The sequence below is a fragment of the Colletes latitarsis genome, chromosome 4 (genome assembly GCF_051014445.1).
Source record: "Colletes latitarsis isolate SP2378_abdomen chromosome 4, iyColLati1, whole genome shotgun sequence".
NCBI classification, from domain to species: domain Eukaryota; kingdom Metazoa; phylum Arthropoda; class Insecta; order Hymenoptera; family Colletidae; genus Colletes; species Colletes latitarsis.
The window spans coordinates 41,202,438-41,215,003 of NC_135137.1; the positions used below are offsets into that span (position 1 = coordinate 41,202,438).

The window sequence follows — 12,566 nt, forward strand, 5'->3', positions numbered from 1 at the left end:
AGACAAATAGGTTGTGATGGATCCCTGTTTGGAAGGTGCAGTTTGTGGGTGTAGGCTAAATTATTTAACGGAGATAAGATCATCTCGGGAACTATGGACTCTCCTCTGACTGGACCTCCAGAAGCTCGCCGTGACGAGTAACACATTTCGAAAGTTTGACTCGAAACGAGCAAGTAGATCGGTAATGACCGAAAAGTTATCCGAGGCAACGTTGATCCTTTACGATGCGATTACACGTGTATGGAGGTTCATTGTCTGCCGGGCAGGGATTAGGATCTAGAACTTTATGGCTGTCGGATGGCTGGCGTAATCAGTCGAGCCGCTCGGGGTACAAAGATTCATTCTCCTCGAACTTAACGCGTTAAGCACCATCTGCGGCTCGATGTGTATCTAGCGGAGCCAAAACTTTGGAACGGAACGATGCTATCGGAGAACAAGGGCCAAAGCGCTGCCTAATTGAAATGGACGCGAACTGTTAAGAGAACATATCACTCGACGAAGAACCAAAAATAGCTGGTAAGGAGTTTCGTTGGCAGTCTCAGGGAAACCCATTCTTCTGTATTTTGCGTTTAAATTAAAAATATAACTTTCGATCGAGTCTAATTTAGCAACCATGTCCTCTAATTAGAAAATACGTAGGTAGGATCGAAGACTACGGTCATCGATCGATGTTTAAATTAAAAATATAACAGTCGTGGCCGGGTAAAGATTTACCACCAACTCGAGGAAGGGTACTTCCCGGTGCATCTTGGGTTCCCCTTCGTTTCGATCGAATCTAATTGGAAAACATGTCGGTAGGATCGAAGACTAGGGTTATCGATCGATCGTAGGATTCTTCTTCCTCCACCGAATCGCCAAAAATGGTCGTTGTCGGCGTTTTCTGGGTGCGGCGTCGTCGAGGACTCGGTTTCTCGCAACTCGCGATAGAAACTTGGCCATTGTGCGGCACGGTTCGCGCTGCCCACGTATCGCGCATTCCTCGATACCGTAAATATCGCGCGTCGACCGATATTTATGTCAGCGTGGCTCGTATATTTCCCCGGATGCCTTCCGGGGCCGTCGTTCCCGCGGGTGGCGTTCGACGACGCGACCGATGTCACGGAGAAAAAAAATTGAGGGACATCGGTGCAACAAAAAAAAAAAAGGAAACTGAATAGGGGGGGGGGGGAAATAAAAGATAAATCGACCAGCGAAACGATAGCGAAGGACGTTTGACGCGTGCAGTTATCAACAACGTTTTGTTGGTCGCCTGCGCGGCAGCTGTCCGTGGGCGGGAAACGATATCTCCGGCTGGTGCGCCGCGATGGAATTCAACGGGATTCGAGCTTCGATATCGCGCTGAATAAAACGTTCTGTCCGAGAAGATCGTATCGAAGACGCCGCGGCGAGCAGATTACAGCGCGTCGTTATTCCGTCCGCGCGTGGAAGTCGAAGGGTGGGAGGGAGGGGCACGTGTTTCGAATCCGGATGAATTAATTGGAACGGAACGATATTGTCGGGCTTCTTGCCCCGACGAATACAACTTTGATCGCACGCGATGCGATTAATGGAACTCTCGAAACCGCGTTTGACACGTCGGGGATTGCGCAACGGACCTCCAAATCGTTGTACGTGCGGAACCCCGGTTTATATTTTAATGTAAATACAATTTAAATTACCCTCTATCCATCTACTATATCGTATGTGTCTGCATAACTCGGTGTATCGGGTGATTATTCTTGTTCGATGATGTTTGTTAACGTCAACGGGGTAATAAAAGAGACAATTGACAATTATTTAGATGCATTTAGAGACTGCCTATAGCGTACATGTTTCAATGTGAAAAAGTAGAGCAATGTTCCGAGTTCAGTATTGTGATAGGATTGTTAGTATCGCGAGCCAAAGCAGGTCGATATAAATATTAATTTGTCACTTGTTGCAATTTGCGGAATATTCCAGCTAGCGTATCGACGTGTCATTAGTTTCTCTAACACCTGATTTCATAACCATATTGGCCCTGTAATGTAATCATATTAGATTTCGTTCAAAGCCAATTAGATGTAGTTATTCGAATCCGAAACACGCGTTGATCGCCCGGAGCGAGCGCTACGTGAACCGCAAATGACGTTGGAGGCTTACCGTGAGCATTCCTCGGATATAGCCTATGGTCGACAGTTAGCATAATTGCTAATCAATAGACTCGAGATTAATATACTAGCCAATACATACGCGCCATCAATTTTATCTAATCTTTCGAAACTCCGAACGTTGCGATGTCATCTGCTTGATCGAGCCCAAGATCAATTTTACACGTGTCAGATTCCATATTCAAACTACAGAACTCATAATTATTATTTTGCCAACAATTTATATTAAATTTTATTAGTGCGACGATACGAATTGTAGCATTCGACACAGTTATATCATAGTAGATTTGAATTAAACGTTAAGAAGTTGTATACTCCGAGTCATTATGAACTAGAATACCGATATCGATTAGAAATGTCACTTAAGAAGTATCTCGCTCGAAGGACTATTCCTGTTGGTCGTGAAAAAAAATTATCTCTCCAGCGTCGAGGAGAAGAAACAGGTTCGAATCAATCTAGTCCTTATCGACGCGAACGAGCAGCGACCAATTAAGGGTTAACAGTAAGCAGAGCCTTGAACGTCGTTTATTTTTGTTTCAGCTGTCTGGACTGGTTGTGGGCGGCATCGGTATCTGGACGGTGATTTCGAAGCACAGCTACGTGTCCCTGATGATGACTAGTACGTACCCGATGCTAGCTTACGCTTTGATCGTTGCTGGTGTCCTGGCTGTGGTCGGTAGCTGGCTCGGATGCGGCGGTGTAACTGCTGAAAATAGATGCGTTCTTCTCATAGTGAGTAACCGACAAATACATCCGTTCGCCACTCCTCGCGATCAACGCGTCCAACGTATCAAAATTTTCGTAAATAACAATTCCAAGATAGGTCTACTAAACTAGAAAACAATTCCTAACATTTCGTGTCGTTACTATCACTTTACAAAATTCCAAACGCGAACATTTGTTAATTCAGAGTCGGGCAAATTTCCTTTACAAACAACGAATATTGTTGTACATTAGATTAATAAATCATAGTCCAAAGTGTATAGCCTAAAGCGTGTTAAATATGTTACTTTATTATAATCAAAAATACAATATGCGATGTATAGGTTCGCGAATAAATGTCTTGACAAACGAAAATAAAATTTACTCCGTTCGTCGAACGATCGATCAGTGTTTCATATCGATGGAATATTTTACTCGAGGTCGTTCTCGTCTCCGGTGCAGAGTCGATGAAACAGGTAAACGTTTCCCATCGGTCTCGCGGATTCTCGGGGAATGTATAACACCGTTGACGTTGGCTCGGTGTCTCTTATCGATCACGCTCTTCCGTCTCAGCCATTTATCAGTGCGATCCCGCTATTGTCTGATTAATTAATTCCCACGTTCTGGCTAACGTACGTGCGCGGATAGAGCCGAGGATAAAGGAGGCCAGAAACCCAGTCGCTACGCGCATAGCTGTCGCTTTTGAAATTACCTGTACTTCCCTGACGCCAGATGCGCTCCGGATCGTTTGCGAAACTTTCGCAAATTCTGTTCGACGCGAACACTCTGAGGGCTGCTTCTCGCGTTCCGGCGCCAGAATTCATATTCTATTCAATTTCAGCCGCGAATCAGCCATTGTTGTCGCGTGTTTTTATGTTTGCTTTAGAACCTCCGTAGAATATCGCTGAATTTCGTCCGTAACTTTGGAATTATCGAGGATTTTATCTCGGGCTTGGCGAAAGGTCGAACGTTGAAAATTCAGTTCTTCTTCGTTGCACCGGTGTTTTTATTTTTGCATACGTGTTCGATATCATTCGTCTTCTCGAGGAAAGGTCTGATTTCCGTTAATAAATAACCCGCTCGTAGTCGGGGTGGTTCGAGGCAAAGAAAAGATACTTGCAAAGGTAATGAAAAGCGTAAACGGCCGCTGAGCGTGGTTCGCAGTTCTCGTTTGAACGCGTAAAAAAAAAAAAAGAAAAGATTTCGCGGAGTTTCGTTTCCGGGGCAGTTTCAGCGCGAATTCACCGGGGTTTTTTCTCAGCCGTGGGGGGCTGAGCTTTCCTTTGACTTGGACCGCTGCCTCCGACATCATCGCCCGAGGCTTAAGAGACTTTGTTCGCTATTATGGTTGCTTTCACGATGAAAATGAGGGAAAGGTGTACCGCGTATTTTAAAGTGCTGCTACCCTCGCTCTCGACTATCGATCATTCGCCTGAACCGTGGATAATTCGAAATTTCTTCTTTCAATTTACACCGAAATAATCGAACGATTCTATCAGGGCAAAGAATGTGCAATGGCATTTCTCATTGTTATCGAATTCAAGTATTTCGATACAGTTTTTGCAAGGCGAAACTGTATTTTACGCGACCACAATATGGCCGATTGCCTCCGCGATCGTTGCTCGAACTAGTTGGGAAAGTCTCCCCTTGTTGATCGCGTTGCTGGCGACCGAATAACAGTTTTAACAACCTCAAAGCTAAACACATACAGACGCGTACTTAAAAAAATTTCTACCTGGAACAAAATTAGCCGCAAGATACAAAGGGGATGCGTGTTTTCGATGAAATTGCTCGTAAAGCCTGTCGCGTGGTAGTTCGACGAGCGGAATACGGAACCGATTCCTTCTTCCGGAGAAGGAGAACGTTGCCCCGACGTTAAAGAGAATGATATATGTTTAAAAGCTGCTTTACTTATCCGTAACAGTGCATATTTCACCGGAAGGAGATGCACCGTTCGCTCGTGCACCGGTAGCTTAATGGACATTAATACGAGCTCACGGAATCGGATGGAAAAAAATTGATAAATTACGCTTTAGTCTCGCCCGGGTTGTTGCAATTTATAATATTCCCCTTCAACGTTGAGTACCGGGGGTACTTTGTTGCCCGGGAAAATATATTAACTTCGAATTCGCGATATTTACGACACGCTCGAGAGATTCTCAAGTAAAATTATACGGTAAGATTTTATACTTCCTATCGTTTCTCCTTTGCTTTCTCTTCAAACAATTCGATTCGCGTTCGTGTATTTGATAACTTCCAGTTGTGCGTGGCTACGATAGATAGAAATAGATTTCGTAAAAAGAAACGTAATCGAATCTCGTAAAGATCCACGGAACTACCGTAACGACAGTATCAATCCCTCTCCTTTAAAATCGGCCCCGGAGTTTCTACGTCTGAAAACTAGCTCTTTCCGTGAAACTATAAATCGGACTTAATCGAGAATTAGCGCGCTACCGTGTCTGGTATCTCGTGCTTCCATTGAGGCTCCCAACGTAACCGGACTGGCTTACGTTTAATTCCACATAAATGATAGTTAAATCGCAGTAACAACCGTCGCGAACCGCGTAGTTCCAGTCAGTTCCGGATCCCTCTCGATTTAGGGTCCCGTTTCCATCGCGATCGATCCCGTAACGTCCAAGTTTAAATTGCAGGGGACACATCGTCTCCGGTTCCGAAAGCCAATTCGTCGTCGAAACGTTACGCGTCGAATGCTGGTTTGCAGCGACGATAAATAACAGGTCGTTGCGAATGGGACGGCAAACTCGCGACCGTCGTGCCACAATGCGTCGGCGTAACGTCATTGGAACGCGAATTATTAACATTTTCCACCGCGAGCAACGTTAATGAACGACGGTCACCGGATCGAGTGCCATTCTCGCCGCGTCGCGACGCAACAATTACAAAAGCAATATTAACGAGTACGAATCCAATTAGTTTTCATATCTCGAACCCTTGGTGTTCGTTTCGTTCGTTCTTGGGCTTTTTCCCCCTGTGAATGACGTATCGCGAGGCTGGAATCGCCGGGACAGCTCTCGACGCCTCTGACTGGTTTCGAACCAGTTTCAGCGTACCGAATGCTTCGGGCGAGACCGCATTACTTCCTAAGTATCCAACGGCCGATCGCCGCACTTACGGCCAATTTATTCCCGGACGCGTAAGCGCAATAAGATCGCCCGTCAAAGGGGTGGCGGAGCGCCCCAAAGATTCCACGATTCGAACCGATGCGCGCCAAGGGGTGTCCTTTTTCTGCCATACTCTCGACTCTCTTCGCGATTTTTTTCTCGATGCTAGACAAGCTATTTTACATTGAGATTTTGCAGGTATATTTCCTCACCCCCTGAGCATATACAGTATTTTTCTGGGGCAATAATATCGAAAATTATGAGAGTTGTAACTTTTCATGCGAGGGGACGTTGCTGGTCTAGACTCACATTTTCTCGACTCTCTTTGCGATTTTTTTCTCGGTGCTAGACAAGCTGTTTTACATTGAGATTTTGCAGATATGTTTCCTCACCTCCTGAGCATATACAGTATTTTTTTTTGGCTATAATATCGAAAATTGTGGGAGCTGTAATTTCTTGTTTGAGTCGCTGTCTAGAGTGTGCTTTTATTTCCCAGGAGGCGGATCCGAGAGTGTACAAATAAAGAAAGCAACTTTTGCTTTGCATAGTCGGTCGGTTTGGCTCTCTTTAATTAAACGCAACTTCCTCGTCCGCGTACGGACGCTTGACAAGAAGATTACCGGGACGATTCCCGAAGCTATAACGGGTGGACCGGGACAGAACGCCTCGAAGTCCCTCGAGAGCGCTACGAAATGATTTGCGCTGCAAGAAAGCAACGAGCACGACGGAATAACTCTGCCAGTCGGGACCGTGTAATTATGAAGACATTAAATCCGAAGTGCTCGAACGCTCGGCCCGTTCCTGGCGGAACCGTCGACGACAGGCGTCCCTCGCAAAAAGAACCGAGAGATCTGGCCTCGCGACCAAAGTCTCCTGGATATCGAGGATCCACGAGTGTTTGAAATACGCCAGGGGTCCGTATTATCTCGGAGAAATGAAATATCGCCACCGACCAACCGTAAAAAAACTGCTCCAATTTGGTCACTTCGTGAAACGGTCGTTGTACGAAGTCTCTTTCGAATCGACGATGCGACCTGAAAAGGGGCGAATCTGTGTGAAAAAATGAGTCGAAAATGCAGAGTGACTACTATTAGAACCGATGTAGCACTCAATTTTGTTATTCGATAAGTCCCTGATAGTTTTCTTCCTGTTAGAACACTAGTGCCTCGTTTATTGACCAAGATTCTGTCGCGATCGTTGACCGTGGCTACATTCGTTGGTTCTAGGGATCAACCAGTATAAAATTTGAGATACATTTATTACCTTCAGCCCACGAGCACCGATCTTGAGGCGTCGAATAAATAAAAGGGTTAATATTATGACAAGCCACGCCCAGTAATAGTGTTTACGAATGCATACGGGACGGAGACTCGTCCAGAGCGTAGCGAACGCCTAGTCGACGAGTTTTCCGACGACGATTTATTCGGTAACGAAACTTCCGTACGAACAAATGTCACTCCGCGTTCTCGACTTAATTTCCCATGCAGATTCAGTCGCTCCCCGGTGCTCGGTTCGGCAACGCTCTGTATAAATTGCAGCGAATTCGGAGGTGAAACTTTAAACACCGACTCGTTCGCAAAGATTTAAAGACGCCACCCCTCAGACTTGAATTAGCCCCGGAACTCGAAACACGTGAGGCGTGTTTTACCGCGTCGTAGGTTTATTCGCGAGAGGCGCAAAAGGCTCAGAGTCGAAAGTTACGATTGCGAAGGGTCGGGGGAACTTTAAATCGAACGGGATCGCCAATTTCCCGCGGCAAGAGTTCCGTAAACTTTCGAACCGTTTACCATTACGGACGCATCGTTTACACGCGGATACGATGGTTTCTAAGAGCGCGTATCGATATGGTTACCGGTAACGAGGCCCTCCTGAGAAAGGATTTATCCTCCGCCTTTTGTTCCTTAACGTGCGTTGCAAAGCGAGCAAAAAGGCTTCGCTGCCATTTATCCTTCCAGAGGACGAGCGTATCTACTGTAAATATACAGGGTGTTTGGCCACCCCAAAATAAGACGAAAATCGAGAATACCAATTTGTTGATGAAAGCTTCGTTAAACAGTTGTTAACGTTTAAAGTTCCGACAGTACTGAATTTTTTTCTCGAAAGTGGGTAGGATTTCGAGGGTATGTGTATTCACCAAAAATAGTTGTATTTGACCCCAGAATCTAGAAATAATTTTTTTAGAACGATTTGAAATTTTTTAATTTTGTCGAAAAATTTCACACCTTCTCGAATTTTTTTCTCGTAACTGGGTAGGATTTCGGAAGTATGTCTATTGACCAAAAATGATTATAATTGATCCCTGCAATCGAAAATAATTTTTTCAGAACGATTTGAAATTTTTGAATTTAATTGTTAATAACTTTTTAACGAAGCCTCCATCAACAAATTGGTATTCTTGATTTTCGTCTTATTTTGGCCTCTAGAATCCTCTATTAAAATTTTTCCCAGGGTTGGCCGAACACCCTGTATATAAAAGGATAAGCTGGGGTGAACCACTTAAATTGGTAGAAGTTTCTCGCCATTCTCGTACAAATAGTTAAAAAACTCCTTCGAAATAAATAAAATTCCGCGCATGCAAGTTTAAAGACCCCGTGGTTTCTGGTCGGAAAAAATAACAGTGAAAGATATCGTTGAAATATGGTCCGTTTTTTTTTTTTTTAAATCGAAATAACCAGAATCCATGGTTGGCGTATACTCGGTTTTACAGCCGACTATAAATATGCATGCACGCAATTTTATTTGTTCGATTTAGCGTACATCGTAGAAATTAATTGACGAGATGTGGTCGCGTAGAAAACCACCACCGAAAGTCACACGATCGTTCTGCAAGTTCTGAATAAATGTTCCTTTAATGGTTAAAGAACAGATAAAAATTAATTTTATCTTCGATAACGAGAAAGTTACACGCACGAACTCGAATTGGGAGTCTGAGTATGGCGCGCTTCTTCCACTTATTCCCGAACCGCAACGTTTAAGTGGTCGATCCTTTGCGCGTACATTTTTGGGCCATAAACGGTGGTCAGTTTATGCGCCGTAACCGTGATCAGGATATCGTTCCACGCGTCTAGAAGGTAAATGGAGCGACGAATGATGCCGAGATTCGCTATCGAGCCGGCTCGTTACTCCTCGACGTGGACACGTTTTAACAAGGAGATATCGCCGATGATCCTCGAAGGAGGATCTCCTTTTACGTCCACTCGTTCCCCGACAACTTTAACGAGGTTCGTTGCGCTTGCCACGCCGGCGAACTGTATCGCCAACTTTTTTCCAATTTTAATATTGATTAAACAGAATAAAAGAGGGAGATACAGTGCTGTGAATTAGACGCGTGGAAAGACTCTTATTTACAGATAGATCCAAGGATCGTGGATCTCTGTGGCGGAACACAAGATTACGTAACTCCTATAGAAAGTTCCCCAATCTTTCGACGATATAATTTTCTTTGGTACGCTTGTTCCGGGTTGTTAAATAATTTTTGTACAATAAATAATATTCATTCTCGAAGTAATTTGAAAAATTCTCGGGGCAAACGCGAGAACCTCCCATTTTGGGGTTTCAAATTGCTTCCATTTTTCCAACGTAATCTCCCTCGATTTCAATGCACTTTGCGATGCTCTGCTTTTACGCTATCGCGGTAATTCGTTCCTTGAAGGTTTTCAAAATAGCCGCGTTAGTTCGTTGTCGACCAGCGAGAAATTTGTTTCGGGAACACAGAAGCGAGTTGAACTTGGCAATTTTAAGGAGGAATAACTGAAAAGCTCGGTAATGAACATTCGTATAACAAAGATTAACTGGGGAATAAAGGAGCAGCGCGAACCTGCCGCGAGCATTTTAAAATCCCTTCCTGTTTGTATCGTTTGTAGCGGTTCTAATTTCGCGTCCCGTTGGACGTAATGAATTTTCACGTAATATCGCTCGCGGTTCCCTCGAATCCGGTCCTCGTTGCGCGATTATCCGGGGATTTTTCATTTTATCTTGCACCGGTCCTCGATATTGCAAGATCGCGAGCCGAGCAAAAAGAATTACTTCCGTCCCGCGAAATCGGATTGTTGATACCGCTCGACCCGGAGGATCTTGATTTCCGGTCCCTCCGCTTCAGCGTTTCCCGCGGATCGTCCCGATCGAGTTTAACCTTTGGCTGCAGTTGCCAATCATCCGACAATCGCGGTCACTTTCTCTTATTATATCGTGATTTGTCAATCGTTGTTCATCCTTGGATCGAAAACGAAATTCTATTCAATGGTAGAATTAAATTTATCTTGTTCTCAAAATTCTCGGTGTTTCGGTCACGTTCGATTTTCGTTTTGTTCTGGTCGTCGAAAATTTCTGTAATTTTAAGGAACTGGCCAGCAACCGACCCAGTAAAAATCTAATTAGGCGAAGAAAGTTGGGAAACGTAGTTAGAAGAAGTTCGAAACGGTGGAAAATTTAATCGACGATTCCGCCATCGATTGGCCGGTTGCAATCGCGAAACTATCGGCGATCTTGGACGTAAAAGGTAGGTTGCTTCTTTCGGGCAACCTTTTGCCTGTCCTTTCTCATAGGTCTTTTGCTCCCTTTCACCACCTGCGCACGATAGCACGAGCGAATCGTCTCATTAGCCGAGCCCATATACGGCGGTCAATTAAAATTTTTGCTCGCGGTGGCGGGTAGGTAAATCCGGATAATGAACACGCCGTGGATTTTTAAGGAAAGCGACGGCCCCTGCGACCATACGCGGAGAAAGTAAAAGCGAACCGGAAGCTCGACCGAGAATCGTCCTGCTTCGCCAACTTGTACGATCGAAAGAAACTCGGGGAAATAATAATAAAAATACGTATATCGTCGGAAATTAATACCTGCGTTTCCCTCGTTCCTGTTAAACAGTGCTTCGTACTAGTATTAGGTTCGTTCTTTTCGTAACTCCATAGTCGGAGAAAAATAAGGTGGACACGTTAAAGAAACACACGATGAAAAATTCCTAACGTCCGTTAAGAGTTATACTTGGCGAAGCAAGAACGTCTCGGAATTTTGACGAGTGGTCGGCAAGAAATCGGTCAACAATCGATCCTCGATTTTTCTCGACCCAACCTCGTTTTTCCCAGACGGCAGACAGTCTGTTTCCTCCGGTTTTTCTTCGCAGCGAACGATGAGACGCCAAGTAACGACGTTATAATCGCATCTTCTATCTTGTCTGATTATCAAATCTTCCACTCTGGAACGCCAGGAAAAGCACTTCTTCCTGAATTTTTTATTCGAGCACTATCCGCATTAGCGTCTTTTAACTTTGCAAACTTGCATATCTCAAGGAAACGTATACTTCGCGAAGAGATATGTCATTCGAAGCGTGTCGCTGATCTCAAAAAATTTGATTCCAAAAAGCAGTGTTCGAGGTGTTTCATGGCCATTAATGGCGCCTATACGGAGGCCATACTTTGCAGAGAAGATTTTCCAATCAGCGGAGACCTTTGAATCATTTTCCCTCTATGGAAAGTTCCTCGTCGCGGTGTATTTACATTTTTAACCGTGCCATAAGTAAACTTGGTCGCGAACTTATAAACTTTCCGCGCGCTTTCCATACTTGCGTATTCGCCGCTTTTCACCCCGCGTGCACAGGGTGTTTTCGAAAGTTTCGAAACTTTCCGCGCACGTAACTCGCTAAACTAAACATAGGCCCTCGGATGAATCCCTTTAAACCGTAAATTTTCTATTCCAATAACGTCGATTATTTATTCCTGTTAAATACATCGGAGCAACCGATCGTTACTGTCGCCCGCTATGATCGACGATTTCTTTCGAAGACACTCCGCGCGGAAAACGCGATCGGTTAAACGGTTAAATAAACAAACACCCGGGAAAATGCTGTTCCAGTTGATCGTTATTCGGTCTTCGATGTACGTACGGAACGTCAATCTCGACTGTGATCGCGGGAGGCTCGGAGTAATCGATTTATTTGCATTGTCCACGTATATCGGCTGTGATTGCGGCGACCGCAGTCAGTGTTCATGATCGACCGTCCATTCGCTGTCAGCGGTTTCGACCAATTCTAAACTGTCAATTCCCGTTTCTGGCCGGACTCTGCGGCCAGTGTAACGTTACACATCGGCTTAAATTGGCGCGTGTGTACACGCTACCGTTATTTCCCCGCGAATCGAGTTTTTCGTACGATTGTTTTTCCGCGGGCCCGCGAATTATTACCGAAAGCGACGAATAAAATATCGATTACGTTCGAGCATATTTCCCCCTCGAATTTGTTTACGATTCAACAAACAACGTTGACAGGCAGAGTGCGTTCAAATATATTTGTTACCTGGCTATTTTATTTGAAACCTTTGAAACGTTCCCTCAAACGCGTCGCGAATTACGAACTTCAACGACGTTCCTCTCCCGGAATCGGGCCCCCTTTTTCGCCGGGAAGTTTTCGTTCAAACGATCGGTCGCGGCCAGCTTCGAGGTTTGAATATTCATGCGGGAAAGGTTGCCGACGCGTTCCGGATTTATATTCATGAAAATTCTAAAACGCCTTGCACGGCGTTTTGCGGCTTTAACGTTCTGCAGACCGGTCCTCCAAGCAGTTTCCGATTACATATTTCGTTGCACTTTGTCCCCGGATTCTAGACGAGACGGTTTTCCCTGT

The 12,566-nt window shown here is 44.8% G+C and overlaps 1 protein-coding gene across 1 annotated transcript in view; it reads left to right on the forward strand.

Annotated features, from left to right (window-relative positions):
* Positions 1 to 12,566, forward strand: part of LOC143340928 (CD151 antigen) — a 75,954-nt gene that overhangs the window by 56,512 nt on the left and 6,876 nt on the right. The window contains exon 4 of the mRNA XM_076763363.1: positions 2,667 to 2,858. Coding sequence (XP_076619478.1) covers positions 2,667 to 2,858 — 192 coding nt within the window. The remainder of the gene's footprint in view (positions 1 to 2,666; positions 2,859 to 12,566) is intronic.